At 45.1% G+C, this 20051-nt stretch overlaps 1 protein-coding gene across 2 annotated transcripts in view; it reads right to left on the bottom strand.

Annotated features, from left to right (window-relative positions):
• cep104 (centrosomal protein 104) overlaps window positions 1–20051 on the bottom strand; it is a 79611-nt gene that overhangs the window by 43486 nt on the left and 16074 nt on the right. For both annotated transcript variants that reach the window (XM_080764097.1, XM_080764098.1), the window contains exons 6-8: window positions 17441–17517; window positions 16114–16282; window positions 3477–3632 (exon numbers count right to left, since the gene is read on the bottom strand). In XM_080764097.1, the coding sequence (XP_080620223.1) occupies window positions 3477–3632; window positions 16114–16282; window positions 17441–17517 (402 nt within the window). The remainder of the gene's footprint in view (window positions 1–3476; window positions 3633–16113; window positions 16283–17440; window positions 17518–20051) is intronic.

Genomic DNA, 20051 nt, shown 5'->3' with positions numbered 1-20051 from the left:
TTTTGCCTGCACGCTGCTTGTGAAAAAAAACAACAGAGATATGGAGGCCTGAAGTTGACAGACATTTCAGTTCAGTTTTTTTAGTTCAAAAGACCGATATAAAATTGAGCACAAATAATATCCTATACAAACCATATACCGAATGAAAGCCCTGAATGTCTACTTTTAGGAGGAAAACAGTACACATTGTACACATATACAGTTTGTCACTAATTGGCTATTGAATGCAGCTTGCGCCCACCAGAGAACTTTAGAGAAGGCATGGACCCGAAGAACTATTATTCACAAAATAAGGCCTATAGCGACATGTACATACTATATACCGTATGAAACAGTAGACTCTCTGCTTTCATAAGAAAAATACCACCCAGAAAAATCACACCCCTGTGAAGTGAGCAGTGCAATTGCACTGCTCACTTCACAGGGGTGTGATTTTTATTATTATTACAGTATTAGTATTTTTCTTATGAAAGCAGAGAGTCTACTGTTTCATACGGTATATAGTATGTACATGTCGCTATAGGCCTTATTTTGTGAATAATAGTTATTCAGGCCCATGCCATCTCTAAAGTTCTCTGAAAAAGATAATTTTAGAGAAAGCATGGACCTAACAACTAAATATTCACAAAATAAGGCCTATAGCGACATGTACATACTATATACCGTATGAAACAGAATACTCTCTGCTTTCATAAGAAAAATACTAATACTGTAATAATAATAGAAATCACACCCCAGTGAAGTGAGCAGTGCAATGTTGCACTGCTCACTTCACAACATTGCACTGCTCACTTCACAGGGGTGTGATTTTTATTATTACGAGTAAGACGCGCGAACGCGGAAAGCGAACGCAGATCGTAAATTGCAATAACAATTAGAATAAATTACAGACATGATCTGCAGGGTGTCATAGTTAGTGCTTGGACCACGCCAGCTCCATATATGGTCACAAAAGACGCCATCACACTCATGTCACCATGACTCAGCCATAACCATATAAGGAGTCCCCAAAGCAGGACCACGCCATCACACTCATGTCACCATGACTCACAAATCACTCAGCTCCATATATGGGCACAAAAGGGCCAGGTCCACATATACAGTAAGCGGGACAGACAGACACACACACACACACACACAGACAGACAGACAGACAGACAGACGTGATCTGCTAGGTCTCATAGTAAGTGCTCATTGCATTCGCAATTACAGTATTAGTTTTTTTCTTATGAAAGCAGAGAGTCTTGATGCACATTATCTGATCATAAAACGGACTTGGAAACTTTCTTCTGCCTGCATCGTGGTCAGTCTCTCTCCTAAGTTGTTAGAAAATATAAATCAGCCTCAATCGTAGCCCCATATGTGCCCTCTCCCTACGCTCATTGAACTCATTCTGTGATTCGAGCTACAATCGCAGTAACGGGGGGGGGGGGGGGGGGGGCAACTAGGCTTTGAGGAAATGATCTTGCATAATCAACATTATTGTCGATTGTCGTGTGCCGCTCCAAACATGTCCAGACATACCACTAACCTCATCGATCCAGTCTCGCGTAGCTATAAGGTGAGACGCGAGACTGGATCGGATTGTGTCTGGACATGTTTGGAGAGAAAAACAACGACAAAGGGGAATGGATGGTTGGATGGCAGCAGCAGAAGCAGCACGTCAACGTATTTGGAAGAAATGTTGCTGATAGACAGATAATAATCGATCCGATTTTGTCCTGCCGTTCATTTTATCACATTAGGTGCAGGGCAGGCTGCTCGACGGTGAGTTTATAATAGCCTGTTGTAACGAGAAAGGGGGATGGATTGGATGGTTGGATGCGAGCAGCGCAGCAGCAGCAGCAGTACGGCTTGCGATCAGCGACCAACGTATCATGGCGGGCCCTCGATAATGATGTGCAATCTGTCCATGACTAACTCCACATGTGTCTGGCAAACGTTACGTTATGAAATCAAATGCCGATCGTTGCAGGTTTATATACGGGCAGAGAGCAAATCGCGTTGTATCTTGTTCCGAGAATGAGAGTGCAAGCCTTGCAGTTGAAAGCAGTGGGGACTCGGGAGTGGGGGGGGAACTGCCAATGCGATCCAAGAGGAAGAGACCCCCCCCCCCCCACCATTCTCCCTCGGGAGAAACCATGTAGAAACAGGAGGGGAGGGGGAATCGAGTGTATTCACACACACAAGAGCATGGACCCATCCATTTTAGATCCCCTGACATCTGCGTTGGTCTATGCCGGACGGCCGTCTCCATTACGTCGTACGTCCTCGCATAGACCAACCAATAGGCGGTGCCAGACGCTTCTCAGACCAACACCTCTTTTCAGCAGGGGGGGGTTTTAACTCTTTTTAGAGCCGATCGGTGTTACATTATGAGTTGTCCGGGCGCAAATATAGTTGAACTATAGTAATCAATAAAAAAACGTTTTTTGGACCATAAAACGTATAAAAACGTTATGCGCATCTTAGGGGTGGCTATAATAAAACGTTTAAAAACGCTTTCAGCATTCTAAGTGTTAAAAAGGTTAAAACACTATATTCTGATAGTGATCAATGCTATACTAATAGTAATATTAAGAACCAGTAAGACGCACAAACGCGGGAAGCGAACGCAGCTCGTACATATTTGGGTTTTGGACGTATAGCTGCTTTGGGGACTCCTTATATGGTTATGGCTGAGTCATGGTGACACAAATCACTCAGCTCCATTTATGGGCACAGACAGACAGACACACAGACAGACAGACATGATCTGCTAGGTCTCATAGTAAGTGCTCAATGCGTTCGCAATAATTTTCTGTTCAATAAAAAGCTGGAGAGTCGTGTAGACTCATGTTACTTCAACAGACACTATAGCAATGAGTAGGCTACTATCACAGCTTTTTAACACATATTTTAACTAAAGAAAATCACTTACACTACCTTTAAATATTTCATTTGCAAGTCAAAAAGAAAATTTTGAAAGAACCATTTCTAGATTGAAGTTCAGAAATATTATAAAAGGGCAGAAATGCCCCCAAATATTTTGCGCCGAGATCGGCTCTGTGCGTAACTGTAGTCCCCCGTTCAGATGTGCTGCAGAGCCAATCAAATTAAGCATATGGGGGTGCTGGCCTAGCGGTCCAGGCACGTGCCACATATAGGCTCTGGCCTATTTCCAATTTCCAATACTTTTACTCCACTACATCTCGGATCCAAATCTTGTACTTTTATTCCACTACATTCATTTGAAAACTTTAGTTACTAGTTACTTTGCAGATTTTGATTATTATTACAAAACATACACTAACCTATTTTCAAAAGATTTGAAAACTTAAAATGAGACATTCTGCATAATTACCGGTATAATTTTGATGCCAATACTTTTACTCAAGTACATTTTGAATTCCGGCCGTTTACTGGTAACGGAGCATCTCTACATTGCAGCATTGATACTCTTACTTAAAATGTGAGTACTGTTTCCCACCACTGACCATGCTCATGTCCAGCAGGTTGTGAAGCTCTAGCTGCTGGTAGACGCTGGTCCTGTAGGCTTCCATCTGCTCCTTCTTGGTCTTGGCCAGGTCAAAGTCCTCCTTCTCAATGGCACAATGCTTCTCCACATCGTAGCGTCCAAGACGCTCCCCCACCTGAAACATTGGACAACAGGAGATAACTGAAGTGAAAGCTGCTGCCTGGCAATAGCATGGTGAACACTTATTCCATTAAGATCTGGAACGCATCTGTGTCACCTGAGCTTTTAACCACTTTAACCACTATTTTAAACTTTATCTGTTGGAAAATAGCAGATTTGCAATTATTGTTTCAATCGTGAAAATGTGTGCAAATCTTTGAATATACATTCTTTCACGGCAAATGTTTTTAACCCATTTTGGGCGGGAACCCCGAGTGCTGCACTACGAGCTTGTAGGTATACTATTTTTGAAAAATCGAAGAACGACATAGAAACAGCTTTTTCAGGAGCTTTTAGGATTTAGAAGACGTTTTTTTTATCTGATCTCAGGTCTAAATGAGTTCACTGAAATATTTGCTACTGGAGGGGTCCCTGGAACAACATATTTTCAGATGGGGGTCCATGGCCAAATACAGATAATTTTTGTAGACATTTTGTAGAATTGAGCCACATGACCGTACACTTTAAAGGTAGGCCGAATTGATACTGTGAGATATGCGTGTTCTATGAAATTATCAATACAACTCCCTGTATAGAATTATAGATATGCCCATGAATTTAAGAGTTCCTGATTCTGAGGGCTTCTGTCCATATGGCCACCGAACAGGCGAACACAACAGATTGCACAGCAAACATACAGACTGGAAATGTACTTATATAAATGTACTATACTATAGCCGCGGTACCCAGGTTTTTATTTTCGTTTTCGACTCACTTTAATACGGACTACTTCCAGAAAGTCAAGATGGGTCAATTCTTTACGAGGAAATTCCATCAAGCCGAAGTGAAGTGAATCTGGAGCCAAGCAACCAGGCTTCAACAGCCAGTGCCACCGAATGGTTTGTAAGGATCATTCTGTCTGCCGTGGTGCAAATCTGTTCATTTGCTGACTCTCAGGTGAGGATCTCTCGGTTAGAGACAGCCTCAGACAGGCTGTTTTTTTTCTAGGTTAAATTGAGTGGAATAACAGGGACACACATACTTCAAACTGCCCTCTCAACTGTCTTCTTCTCTATCGGCCATGCATTTCCATGTGTCATTATAACTAACAGCATAATAAATCATCCTTTGACATGATATGAATGGGTAATGACAAGGGATTTTCAGCATGACCACCTTGGCAACTGCCTTGTCCGCAATGCTAATTGGCCACGTTAACAAGACGAGGTGTTTGTGCGTCTGTGTGTATGCGTGCGTGTGCGCGCGCGCATGTTTGTGTTCGGTTACAAATACACTCGCGGTAACAGGAAACAAAGAGGGAGACAAACCCCAAGCCCATCAGTGCTGCTGTTGAGCTCATTAAGTATTCATTGTCGGTATGGCAACAGCATAAACAAAGGTGGTTGGTAACGGGAATCTGAACAATGTTTAAAGACTACAGTTACAATAACACAGTTGAAATGACACTACTGGACATCAATAAGAACAATGTTTATCAGCTGCCACATGAATAAACATTAGTAGTTTGAATTAGTAATGATAAATAATCTCCCTCCCCTTAAAAACGTTTCTTCATCATCTTGGTATAATTATGTGTAGCACTGCACACATGACATATCTCCCTCGTTATACTGTAGTATAATCACTGGCTACAATAACATAAATCTTACAATGGCAATAATATCACTTGTAGCCTAAACGGGTGTAGGCTACAGACCAGTGGTTTTCAACCCTTTTCATATCAAGGTCCATTATTTCTTTGGCATTTGAGCCACGGGCCACCATTTGATGAGATTTAGCCTCTCTGACCCAAAATACTTTGTTGTCATTGGATAAGATTTTGTCCACAATTCCATGCTGTATTGATGTTGGTACCATAGGAGAGATTATCTGGCCTGGGATCAGCAAAAAAAACATTTTTATTTATTTTAATAATAACATTCTCTAATTGTGTAGACAGACTTCTTGTAAATGAATTCATGCCGATGTTTAACAACAATTTAACTCTTCAGAGCATAAAATGATGGTTTCATTTTACACTCTCAAGACTCTAATAAGGGTCCATTTGGTTACCAACTCTCCATCATTTAGCTGGGGACCACCTGGAACCCCCTCAACCCCCTGCGAGACGTGGCCAAAGCCCAAGACGTTGAGAACCCCTGCCTTAAAGTAGCACTTGCTACTCATTATATAATGGTGGATCATTGGTACTCTGTGTCTCAGAGGTGGGCTGTGGACACTTAGTTACTACTATGACCGATGATGTAATTACTGGTCATTTCAAACATTGATTCCTGATGAAGACCCGGAAGGAACGACACGTTGAGTCCTTCTATCTTTAAATAAACTACTGAGAGCTTATAAGAGCTTATTAAGAACGGTGTGCGGACATCCTACCTAGTACCTCCTTTCTGTTTTTGTTCATCACCTGTCAACATTTTCTGAGATGTGCTTGCTTCACTTTTGGATCTAATTTCAAACCAGACTTCAAACCTCTTCTTTGTTTTTGATGCAAGCACAGCAAGAAAGGCTTTCATTTCAACATGCTGACAGGAACAGAAAGGCTGTGGTTTCCATTAGCTTGGAATCCCAGACGATAATGTCACTGGTAGGTATAGCTATCTGAACTGTCCACAGTCCACCTTTGAGACGCAATGTTCGTAGGTGGAAATGGTGAGATGAGAGATGAGATGAGATATACTTTATTAATCCCAGAGGGGAAATTGCAGTGTTACAACAGCAAAGTGCATAGAGTTAAAAACTAAAACCTACAAAACTACTGGACAGACAGAAAAACACAAAAAACAGACACAGAGGACATAAACACACAAGACCAGGACCATGGGTGGGGGGGCAGTTCTTAATGCTTCTGTGTATTGTGTAGTCTGATGGCAGTTGGCATAAAGGACTGTCTGTAGCGTTCCGTGCGCATCAAGGGGAGTGTGAGCCTACTGCTGAAGGTGCTCGTCCTTTCCCGCAGCACACCATGGAAGGGGTGGGAGGGATTTTCCAGCATGGAGTCCAGCTTATCCCCGATCCTCCTCTCCACTACTGACTGTAGGCTCTCCATTCGGAGGCCAACAACAGAACTGGCCTTCTTTATGATTTTGTTGATCCTGTTGAGCTCCCCGGCCTTGATGCCCCCTCCCCAGCATACCACAGCATAGAATAAAATGCTGGCCACAACCGACTGGTAAAACATAACCAGTAGCCTGCTACATACTCCAAAGGACTTGAGCCTCCTCAGGAGGTACAGTCTGCTCTGTCCCTTCTTGTAGACGGCCTCAGTATTGTCTTTCCAGTCCAGGTCCTTGTTCAGGTGGACACCCAGGAATTTGTAGGAGTCCACGATCTCCACCTCCTCTCCCTGGATGGTGATGGGTGCTGGGGTCCTCCTCTTACTCCGCCTAGCGTCGAACACCAGCTCTTTGGTTTTTTTAATGTTCAGCAGCAGGTGGTTTTGTTCCGCCCAGTCGATGAAGTTCTCCACCACTCTCCTGTACTCGGTGCCATCTTATAATGAGCATTATTGAGGACAATACGTTTTTTTATTTTACCGAACATATTTAATTCAAATATTTGCTTCTGGGGGTCAGAATATTTTGTGATGAAGGTCGGCAGCCAAATACAAATAGCCGATTTGCTGTTCCAACATATCACGTAAATTCTCCATTCATTGCCAATGGGAATTTTATGTTTGAATTTAATGTTAAGACGAAAATCTACACAAATACACTGTAGCTGAATATGTGAGGGGCTAGCGCCTAAATGTCTCATTAGCTGTATAGTAGCATGCAGAAGTGACACGCGAGTCTCCTGGCTATAATACCTTGTGCAGGTCGGTGATGGCCTGCTTCAGGCTCTATAATACCTTGTGCAGGTCGGCGATGGCCTGCTTCAGGCTCTATAATACCTTGTGCAGGTCGGCGATGGCCTGCTTCAGGCTCTATAATACCTTGTGCAGGTCGGCGATGGCCTGCTTCAGGCTCTATAATACCTTGTGCAGGTCGGCGATGGCCTGCTTCAGGCTCTATAATACCTTGTGCAGGTCGGCGATGGCCTGCTTCAGGCTCTATAATACCTTGTGCAGGTCGGCGATGGCCTGCTTCAGGCTCTATAATACCTTGTGCAGGTCGGCGATGGCCTGCTTCAGGCTCTATAATACCTTGTGCAGGTCGGCGATGGCCTGCTTCAGGCTCTATAATACCTTGTGCAGGTCGGCGATGGCCTGCTTCAGGCTCTATAATACCTTGTGCAGGTCGGTGATGGCCTGCTTCAGGCTCTATAATACCTTGTGCAGGTCGGTGATGGCCTGCTTCAGGCTCTATAATACCAAATTCTTGTTTCTAAACTTAATAGATACGGCCTACAGGATGTTGCTCTCAAGTGGTTTTCTAATTATCTAGAGGACAGAGAACAATATGTATGTATCAATGGTTGTATATCTGCAAAGCTGAAAATATCAGTCGGAGTGCCACAGGGCTCCATACTTGGTCCTTTATTATTTTTGATTTATATTAATGATTTAACCATGAACTGCAATACGTTTCTTCCTATTTTATTTGCAGATGATACTAATCTAATTGCCTCACACAGGGATTTAAACACCCTCGTTAAACATGTTAATGATGAATTGTTGGATGTCTTCAAATGGTTTCAATTGAATAAGCTTACCCTCAATATAAAAAAATGCAACTTCATGATTTTTAGTAATATAAACAAAACATTTCCCAAAGAAAAACCTAGAATTTTAATCAATGGCTCTGAAATTTGCCAGGTTCCCCAAACTAAATTCTTGGGTGTCATTATAGACGAACATTTAAATTGGAAACAACATATTGATGCTGTATGTATGAAGTCTATGAAGATGCTTGGTATATTGAGAAAAATCTGCCCTTTTGTTCTTCCTTCATGTCATTTAACACTCTATTATAGCTTAATTTTCCCTCATATTAATTACTGTAATATTGTCTGGGCTGCTACATATTCAACACATCTCACAAAATTACTGATCATTCAAAAAAGGTTTCTGAGAATGATTTCACATTCAAATCGGTATGAGCCGTCTGCCCCGCTCTTTATTAAATACTCGCTATTACCCATCGACAAAGTAAACGTTTTCCAGACCTGTTTATTTATGTTTAAATTCAAAAAATGCATACAAGACCTTCCGTCTTCTTTTCACAATTTCTTCCGTGTTACTTCCGATACCCTTATCGTATTTTGCATATTCTTCTCTGGTAGACCCAGTGACCACTTGGAAAGACAAGTTGGCAACCGAGGAAGAACGGTGACAGCGAGGAAAGACTGCTGACATTTGGGAAAGACCAGAGCCGGGGTGCGGAGGCTTGGCAAGCCGAAGCACATCCTCCGTGAGGAGGAACCCACCAATAATCGCTATGGAAAGGTATATAAAAAGATACCCCCGGGGTCGTGCGAGAGCGGGGGAGGATGATCGACCCACAGGACAGACCAATGTTATGACCACCCTTGACGGACAATCGACTATGGAACAGCCTAGCGATTTATCCCGGGTCTGCCGATGTGGGAAGAAATGCAAAAATGAGAAGGGTCTGAAGATACACCAGAGAATGATGAAGTGCTTGAATCCTAAAAGTAATGTGCAACGCACAGGGCAACCTGGTGAGTCGGAGGAGAGGCTGGGGCAGGACACAAACCACAGTCCCCAGAATCTCCAGGCACATGATGAAGAGGGGGTCAGGAGCAGCATCGCTGGTGTGACGGAGGCGGCAAGGCACCAGAGTGAGAGGGAAGTCATTCAGGATACCAGACGGCCTGGTCAGAACACTCGTTCTGGAGACGTTCGGAAAGAACGAGTCAACTGGCCAACTGCAGCTGCAAGGAAAGAATGGGAGATGTTCGATCGTGATGCGGACCAGATGCTGGAAGCAGCCATCGCAGGAGATGTGGGGAAGAAGCTCAAGGCCATGTCCTCGATTATCTGGAGCATGGGTGCTGATCGCTTCGGAAAGAAAGAGCTGAAACGTAGAGTAAACATCCAGCCCCAGGAAAACAGACGCCTGAAGGAAATAGCAAGCCTTAGAGCGGATCTGCGGAGGATTAAGAAGGCCTTTCGCGAAGCAACAGCAGATGAGAGACCAGCTATCACAGAAATTCGAGACAACTTGAGAGAGCGCATTAAGATCTTGCGCCGAGCAGAGTGTCACCGCAGGGACAGGAAGCGTCGCTTGAAGGAAAGGGCAAACTTCACTAAGAATCCATTCAATTACCTGTCGAAACTCCTGGGCGACAAAAGATCAGGGGAGTTGAAAGCAACAAAGGAAGAAGTGGAGGAGCACCTTCGTCAGGTCCACAATGATCCCAGAAGGGAGGACAGTTTAGAGGAGATGGAGAGGCTCATCAAACCAGCTGAACCAACTATCCCCTTCAAGGTAGGGGAACCAACCTGGCAGGAAGTCAACAGCTTTCTCAAAAAGGCAAGGGGAAAGTCAGCCCCAGGGCCAAACGGCATCCAGTACAACGTTTACAAGCATTGCGAAAGTCTCAGGAAACGACTCTGGAAGCTACTGACAGTGGCATGGAGAAAGAACTTCCTTGCTGATGACTGGTTGGTTGCTGAGGGGTGCTTCATCCCTAAGGAAGAAAACTCTACAGGGATTAAGCAATTCCGTACCATCTCGCTTCTCAACGTGGAAGCTAAGATCTTTCTGGGGATTCTGGCGAAGAGGTTGACCACCTTCATGTTGGACAATGACTACATGGACACTTCGGTTCAAAAAGGTGGCATTCCAGGGGTATCCGGCTGTCTTGAACACACCAGCGTCATCTCCAAGATCATTGAGGACGCAAAGAGAAACCACGGTGACCTGGCAGTTCTATGGCTTGATCTAACAAATGCCTATGGAACGATACCCCACAAGCTAGTCGAGTTGACTCTGAAGACCTACCATATCCCAGAGCGATTCCAGAAGCTCTTGCAGCACTACTTTGACAGATTCAACATGCGTTTCACCTGCGGAGAATTCACCACTGACTGGCAGAGACTAGAGGTGGGCATTGTCACTGGCTGCACAATCTCAGTGATTCTGTTTTCCGCAGCGATGAACCTTCTCGTCAAGTCAGCAGAGAAGTTGCGTCGAGGTGCAGTACTTGCAAGTGGCGTCCAGATGTTGCCGATCAGAGCATTCATGGACGACCTCACCATCACAGCAAGGTCAGTGCCAGAAGGAAGATGGATTTTGGAGGACTTGATTGAGCTCACCAATTGGGCAAGGATGGAGTTCAAACCAGCAAAATCCAGAAGCCTAGTACTGAAGAAGGGGCGTGTCCAGGACCGGTTTCGATTCAAGATTGGGGAGAACATCATCCCAACTGTCCAAGAGAAACCTGTGAAGTGCTTGGGGAAGTGGTACAGAAATGACCTCAATGACAGGCAGAGTGTGAAGGAGATGCTTATCCAAGCAGAGACTTGGATGAAATCTCTGGAGAAGAGTGGCCTGCCGGGCAAGTACAAGGCCTGGGGTTACCAACATGGGGTGCTCCCCAGACTGCTCTGGCCACTCCTGGTTTATGAGGTACCTGTCTCCACAGTTGAGGGGCTGGAGAGAAAGCTGAACACCTACTTGAGGAGATGGCTGGGCGTCCCAAGAAGCTTCTGCTCCATTGGCCTGTACAGCACAGGCAGCAAGCTACAGCTGCCAATAACATCCGTGGTGGAGGAGTACAAGGCGACAAAAACACGCCAGGCCATGATGCTACGAGACAGCAAAGACGAGAGAGTACGTGAGGCAGGCATTGTTGTCAGGACAGGCCGAAAGTGGTCAGCCAGCAGAGCACTGAAGGAAGCCGAAGATCGACTGCATCATGCTGACCTCGTTGGGTCAGTAGCCCAGGGAAGGATGGGTCTGGGTTGCTCCACCAGAACAAGCTGGAACAAAGCTGACCCAAAGGAGCGGCGAGGCATGGTGCAGAGAGAGGTCCGAAAGGCTGAGGAGGAAAACCGGCATGTCAAGGCTGTAGCCATGAGGAAACAAGGCAGCTGGACAAGATGGGAGAGTGTAAGAGAGAGGGCTCTAACCTGGCAGGACATCTGGAGCATGGAAGGCCACCGGATCAAGTTCCTGTTGTGTTCGGTATATGATGTCCTGCCTACTCCATCAAATCTCCACACATGGGGACTGGTAGCGAGCCCTAGCTGCACGCTCTGCGGAAGGATAGCTAACCTCGAGCATGTCCTCTCTTCATGTCGCTCAAGCTTAGCAGATGGCAAGTTCCGGTGGCGACACGATCAGATCCTAACACAGTTGGCAGAGGGTGTCGAGCTGGCAAGGACAAGGTCAAGAAAGCTTTCTAATGGGCCCCGCTTTATCCATTTTGTCAGGGCAGGAGAAAGCGCAGCAGCAGGAGGGAGGAGCAAAGGGGTCCTGGCCACGGCAAGCGACTGGGAGATGCGGGCCGACCTGAAGAAGCAGCTCAAATTCCCAGAGGAGATAGCCCACACTAGCCTGAGACCAGATATTGTCCTCTGGTCTAAAGGTACCAAACAGGTGATGCTTATCGAGCTGACGGTACCCTGGGAAGAGAGGATGGAGGAAGCGTACGAGCGCAAGCTCAAGAAATACCAAGCTCTCATCCTCAAGAGCCAGCAAAACGGATGGAAGGCCTGGAATCTGCCGGTGGAGGTGAGCTGCAGGGGCTTTGCCGGACAGTCGCTATGGAGAGCCCTCGGACTGCTGGGGATCGAAGGGCTTGCTAGGAAACGGCTGGTAGCCAACATCACTAAGCGGGCAGAGGAAGCATCACGGTGGATCTGGATACAAAGAGAGGTGCGGTGGCAGAGCCGGCCTACTGAAGGACTAAAGACATAGAGTTGGGTGGTGTTCAGCGGGGGTAGAGCCAGGACGCTGGATCTGCCGTTGAGCCCCTCCGAGGTGTCATGGGCTTAAATCAACGAAACACCAGTGAAGGGGGGTGCCCATTTGATAACCTGCTGAAGCTACCCAACTCCTGTCTATTCGAGGTATGCGGTCAAGCCTAGTCTTGGCTCAGGGAGGAGGACGCCCCTGCCATGCAGAGTCCCGTCGGTGCCTTGAGGGAAGGAGAGACGGAGAGAGCGAGGCCACTGGCCCACAGATGGCGCAGGAGCGAGTACCTGCAAAGGTGGGCCTGTTGCGATACCCTTATCGTATTTTGCATATTCGGACATTCACTCCTACCCCACAAGGCAAAGAGATCATTTTGAATTACCCTATTGTCGCACGTCCAAATATCAATCTTTCATCAAATTTAGAGGCCCTCATCTATGGAACTCCCTAGATGCCTCACTTAAATCCTCATTATCCTTACCAATATTCAAAAAACATCTTAAGAAATATCTTATTTTTTCGTCTCTGTAGATTTCATGTTTTACCTTGATGTGTTATATTTTCTTTTGTGTATTTGTTGTTGTATTGTTTATTTCTGTTTTCTGTGCAGTCTGTGTTTTTATTTTCTTTACTGCACAGCTGCCCCCCTTTGACAACTTCTAGATTTATGTTCTGTTCTTAATGAACTTTTAATCTTTTAAACCAATAACCACTTCCTTTAGGAAAGGATTCCATATAAGCCCATAGGCTTCTTCCTTTCCTTGCATTATATTTTTGTTTCTTTTATATGTTATTGTCATTTATTTGTATTATATCGTCACCTTATTAAACTAATTGCCTAAATCATTTTTTCAAGGTTTTCAGGAAACACAAAAAACTGTGCCAAATGTAGAATATATTATATTTCTTAATTATTTCAATTCCAAAAAATATGAAAAAATATGACTATTGACATACAAATAAAGGTGTATGTCAATCATGTAACATGGAAGGATAAAATGACTTAGGCCAATATCTGAACATATCTATTTTAACTTAGGCAATTATAAACGTTATTTAGGCCAAATTACTTCTGCGGTAAGTGACTTAGGCAAAATGTTTTATTACAATTATTTTTAATAGACCATGGTTTAGGGTCAGCCACAGAGTGTTTAAAATAATATCATAGCACAAAGACATTTGACACTGAAGGGGAGTGAATAGGAGTGAATGGGAGTGAATTTGGAGTGAATGGGAGTGAATTTGGAGTGAATGGGACTGAATGGGAGGTACTGTTACTATGGAACTGAATGGGAGTGAATGGGACTGTATGGGAGTGAATGGGAGGTACTGTTACTATGGGTCTGATACTATGGGACTGAATGGGAGTGAATGGGAGTGATTGGGACTGAATGGGACTGAATGGGAGGTACGGTTACTATGGGACTGATACTATGGGAGTGAACAGGACTGAATGGGAGTGACAGTCCCATAGTAAACAGTACCTCCCATTCACTCCCACTCACTCCCATTCCTCCCATTCAGTCCCATTCACTCACATTCAGTCACATTCACTCCCTTTCACTCTGAATGGGAGTGAATGGGAGTGACAGTCCCATAGTAACGCTACCTCCCATTCACTCCCTTTCACTCTGAATGGGAGTGAATGGGAGTGACAGTCCTATAGTAACAGTACCTCCCATTCACTCCGATTCTCACTTTTATTCACTCCCATTCAGTCACATAGTAACAGTACACCCCATTCACTCCCATCGTATCAGTCCCATAGTAACAGTACCTCCCATTCAGTCCCATAGTATCAGTCCCATAGTAACAATACCTCCCATTCACTCCCATAGTATCAGTCCCATAGTAACAGTACCTCCCATTCAGTCCCATTCAGTCCCATTCACTCCCATAGTATCAGTAACTCCCATTCACTCCCATAGTAACAGTACCTCCCATGCACTCCCATGCACTCCCATAGTATCAGTCCCATAACTAAAAAACATTGCATGGATGCACCTGGGACGTATCCTCAGTGATGTATCCTGAGTTCAACAGGGTTTCGGGTCTCTCAACATCATACCCCTCACTCAGGTGACCCAGCCGGGGTTGATCAAGTCCCGACTTACGTCCCAGTAGCTACCCTCAATCAGTCCCACTAGGAAAAAACCAGGGGCACACAATCCGTTGGAACTATTCCAGAACTACTCTGCCAGGGCTGGGAGGTACACTTCTGGCACATGGAGGGACTAGGCTCTGTGGGTTGTCTCCTGGCCGGGCCCCTCCTACGTCTCACCAGGTCCACTCCTGCTCTCACCAGGAGTAGAGCGAGGACCTGTGCGTTGCACCAGAGTCCCAGCACCAGACAGTTCATTCAGGAGTGGTGGGCAATGGTTCCGCAGGGTCATGGTGCTGCGGTTCCGCTTGCTGCTTGCATGGCCCTCCCAAAGGCCTCAACGAGGGTTGTTGGACTTCATCCTCACGGAGGACACAGGCTGGGGCGCAACCCATACTGCTCACCCGGGTGCTGTCTACATTCCGGCTGTCACCCGTCTCTCCGGTGTCACCAGACTATACCTGGTTGTCACATAGTCTATTCCTATGAGTCACTATAAATAGAAGAACTATAACTAAAAAACATCGCATGGATGCACCTGGGATGTATCCTCAGTGATGTATCCTGAGGTCAACGGGGTTTCAGGTCTCTCAACATCATACCCCTCACTTAGGCGACCCAGCCGGGAGTGATCAAGTCCCGACTTACGTCCCAGTAGCTACCCTCAATCAGTCCCACTAGGGAAAAACCAGTGGCACACAATCCGTTGGAACTACTCCAGAACTACTCTGCCAAGGCTGGGACGTACACTTCTGGCACATGGAGGGACTAGGCTCTGTGGGTTGTCTCCTGGCCGGGTACTGTTACCCATAGTAACAGTACCTCCCTTTCACTCCCATTCAGTCCCATTCACTCCCATAGTATCAGTCCCATAGTAACAGTACCTCCCATGCACTCCCATAGTATCAGTCCCATAGTAACAGTACCTCCCATTCACTCCCATTCAGTCCCAAGCACTCCCATTCAGTCCCATTCACTCCCATAGTATCAGTCCCATAGTAACAGTACCTCCCTTTCACTCCCATTCAGTCCCATTCACTCCCATAGTATCAGTCCCATAGTAACAGTACCTCCCATTCACTCAAATTCAGTCCCATGCACTCCCATAGTATCAGTCCCATAGTAACAGTACCTCCCTTTCACTCCCATTCAGTCCCATGCACTCCCATAGTATCAGTCCCATAGTAACAGTACCTCCCTTTCACTCCCATTCACTCCCATTCTATCAGTCCCATAGTAACAGTAGGCCTACCTCCCATTCAGTCCCATTCAGTCCCATTTTGAAAGGTGTGTTAAAATGGCCTAAGTCACATTTTATTATGACTTAGGCAAAATAATATGGCCTAAGTCTCCCTCTTGACATAGGCCATTGTTTTAATAGGGTGTAACAGGAAGGCCTTTTACATTAGGGCTTGGGCGAGTTTACCAGAGGTGGCCAGCATCACCAGGTGGTGATTTAGGCAAAAAAAAAAAATTGGCAAAAAATGACTTAGGCAATTAGTTTAATAAGGTGACGATATGCTAAATAAACAAACCAAACCAAACCAAACCTTGTGCAGGTCGGCGATGGCCTGCTTCAGGCTCTTGGCCGTGTCAAAGTTCTCCTGGCGGACCATGTCCTGTTTCCTGAGGTCCAGCAGGCGGATGAGCTGGGCCACCTCTGGGTCCTGGTACATGTCGAAGGCCAGGTCGTCCAGAGGAGAGATGGACTCGCACTTACTGAAATGGGACAGAATTATCAGATGACGACACAGGTTGTCCATTAGAATCACCACAGTGGATCATTCCCGAGTAGTAGCTAGGGCGGCGCCCATTTATAAACGAGTAGTAGGGCTGCATGCAGTAGAAGTTGTGTTTATTGCCATGATTTGTCAGGAGCCAAGTTGGCTTTGTCCAATACGAGGCTTAGGTCTTTAAATAAATACTTTCTGAAACGTCTATGGGAAAAATGAATGGGAAGTTCTCTTCCGGGCCATGAAAGGGGGTGGGACTGCGACCATCAATGGGTTTCTGGACATATATAACATCCCTCGGCTGAGACAGCCGGACGACCTCCTATTGATGTGAAATACAAACAGAAATACAGAAATGTCGAAACGTTGTTACTCTTCACTAAAAGTGTCCTGGGACCAGATATACAGTGTGCAGAGTAGACAACCCTCCTTTCTTCATTGTATGTATTTGTTTTGTAGAGTTTTTTGAGATGTGCGCGTGCCTATCTGAAAACAAACATCCCTCAGTTTAATTACTGGTAAAGCCCAGAGACTGTGATATATTGTGTCATTCCAAAATAAAGTAGGGAAAACATTGATCAACACTGGGGGGGAAACCCCCCGAGGGGAGACATCCCTCCGATTAAAACAAATGTTTTTAAACCGTGTTTTTTCCACTTTGCACAGGGTTGCTGAGGCGCCACGCACCTGCCTCGTCTCTGATACCAGTGACCTCTGACCTGGAGTGACTGGCTGGCCACGTCAAGAAGACCCATGGAACGCATCTGTGTCACCTTAGCTTTTAACCACTTTAACTATAATAACCATTATTATTTAAAACTTTAGCTGTTGAAAAATAGCAGATCTACAAGCTCATAGCGCGGCACTGAATGCCGCGCTACGAGCTTGTAGATCTACTCTTTTTGAAAATTCGTGAAAACGTGTGCAAATCTTTGAATATATATTCAAACGTTTTGAACTCAAATGTTTGCTTTTGGGAGCACCGCTGACATAGAAAAATAGAGGTTTTTCCAGAAAACTGTCAGGCTTTACAAGACATTTGTAGAACCTGGTCTCGGGTCTTGTTACTGGACTAAATTGCTTGTTATTGTCATGGCACAACAAAAACAAAAAAGATTACGGGGGTTCAACGTCCTGCTCTCACCCCATGTAGGCCGAGTCCAAGGCTGTGTCCAGCGGAGTACTGTTGAGGTAGTGCTCAATCAGCTGTTCTCTGCTGGGCTATGGGGGGGGGGGGGGGGGGGGGGGCAAGCAGATGGACAGAGGTTTCACACACAAGCCTGGTTTATACTTTGTTCCAAACCATACTTTGTGCGTGCGTGGTAGCCCTGGCCCAGCGGGTGGGTATAACCCTTGGATGAGCGGTAGATGTTTGACTTCCCGTGCGGGGAGACCTGGGTGTGTGAATCCAGGTGGTTGCATTGGGGGCTTTGGGATGTTACATTTTCCTATAGTGGGAGTGGGAAGCATATAGCATAGTGACCCTGGCTTAGGAGTATAGTTCCAATCCATTTCTAAAGGTGCAGTGAACACACCCAAGTACACTAAAATCCTCAGTCGATCAGTCGATACCCGGCCGGGGATCGAACTCCCGACCTCCCAGCTTCAGCGCGGGCACTCTAACCACAAGGCCACAGTCTGGCTCTCAGGGCCCTAATTAGACGATCTATGGTGCACGGCACAGAACGGAAGGCACAAGCTGCAACAGGGGTGCGTCCATGCCAATTTGACTAGTTATATGTACAGCACACGATCTGGGCTCTAACACCAGCGTGTGGCAGTAATTGGCGGTGGTAAGCCTCTAAATCAGTCATGGGTGTGTTTTGAGTGACTTGACAAAGACCTCACGGTCGAAACGTTGTATTATCGTTTGCCTGCTGCGTCGTTGAATAAAACTTTGGAGCATCTTAAAGTGAGTTGCGAGCCCCTGCTTTGTTCTGTGTTTTGGGTGTTACATTAATTAAAACATTCTCTTTAAAAACCCATTCCGGAGGGGAACCCCATTTTGGTGTTAAAATAGCAGATCTACAAGCTCATAGCGCGGCACCGAGTGCCGTGCTACGAGCTTGTAGATCTGCGATATTTGAAAAATCGTGAAAATGTGGCGCAAATATTTGAATATATATTCTTTCAGAGTGAACGTTTTTAACTAAAATCTTTGCTTCTGGGGGGTGCTTGGAACAACATATTTTCAAATGGGGGTCCAAATACAGATAATTGACATGGAAAAGGTTAATTGAGCACCGCTGTCATAGAAACAGGATTTTCAGAAAACTGCTATAGTAGGCGCACTGGAATTAGAGGAGAACCAAATCACTTTCTGCTGTGGAAAAGTGTGGGACCATCTAGTAAAAACATCTGTGAAATTGTGACATATCAACATAATAATCAATGTCTCATTCTCACATATGCTCTCTTCTATATTGAACCAATGACAAAGACATGCGCCCTGTGCGAGTGTGCGTCCCTGTGAAGGAGCTGTTAAATGCCTCTCCATTGAGTAGAGACAGATAAAGAAGCCAGGCTGCAATGGGCTCACAACATTCTTACAGTATGAGAGGTATAGGAACACATTTTATTCTATTGTGCAATAAAATAAGGAGGCTTACGGAGCAAAATGCATGTCTTTTTCTCTGCCTCTCCTCACCGCTTGTCTTTGGAGACATAACGGTGTCTTGTTTAAGTGATTAGTAATAGGATTAATGAAGAATATGGTGCTTTAAAAAACGTTTATTTATTATTATTTATTGTTTGAGGGACAAAAACGACTTACGGTACATGTGTTGTGGTAGGTATAGGCTACAATGTGGCAAATGTGCTGATGGCAATGCAAACTCGCCATATATATGGATTATCATGTCTCAGTTATTATTATTATTTTTAAATCACCGTCAATCTCTCAGAAATGTCACCTAAATTGTTGAATTGTTGCGTTGAATTTGGATGGATTTGAATTGAGCATCTCTAGGCGCACCAAGGCTATATTTGAGCTCTGTTTTTTAGACCTTCTTTGTTCAGGTCAGAAGATAACAAGATAACAATTGTGCTGCCCGCGGAAGATAGAGACCTGTTTACTTTGTATTCATTTGCATTATTTTAGAGCATGTTACATTAATAATGAACTGGACAAACTTGTGCACATGCAATGGTTATGCATGTGTTATCCATGATAGCAAAGCCTATACCGATGAAAGTAGGGTTGCACGATTATGAAATTATGACCGATCTCTGATTATTTGCAGGGTCATATCTGCCGATACCGATTCTGACCGATATTATACAGATTATGCTGCCTTTAAACATTAAAAATCCACAAAACAAAAGCGACAGAGCCATGGATGATGGACAGTCACATTATTATTGCAGCATCAATATCTGTGAAAAGAATCTGGATAATTTAGAGACCGAACTGATATTTTTATGGCCGATTTCGATATGCTACCGATCATATCATGCATCGCAACGGTTGGGCACTACTGGAAGACGAGCCATCCGTAGTGGAGGGAGAGTGGATTCAGTGCTGTGTCAGGGTGCTCGTATGAGGATTAGCAAAGTAACAATGCACAGCTTGTTCACCGAGATCTGTGTGTGTGTGTGTGTGTGTGTGTGTGTGTGTCTCTGTCACTGTACTCTGTACTTGCATGCGTGTGTGTTTTACACTGTACAGCACTTGTCAATGTGAACGTGTATACTGTTTTACTGTATGTGACTGTGTTTGTAAGTGCACAGTTACATTTACAAGTCTGTGCGTGTGT

This window comes from Protomyctophum bolini (genome assembly GCF_963924005.1).
Source record: "Protomyctophum bolini genome assembly, chromosome: 5".
Lineage (NCBI taxonomy): Eukaryota > Metazoa > Chordata > Actinopteri > Myctophiformes > Myctophidae > Protomyctophum > Protomyctophum bolini.
Note: the sequence above shows the minus strand (reverse complement) of the source record. Positions and strands in the feature narration are given on the sequence as shown.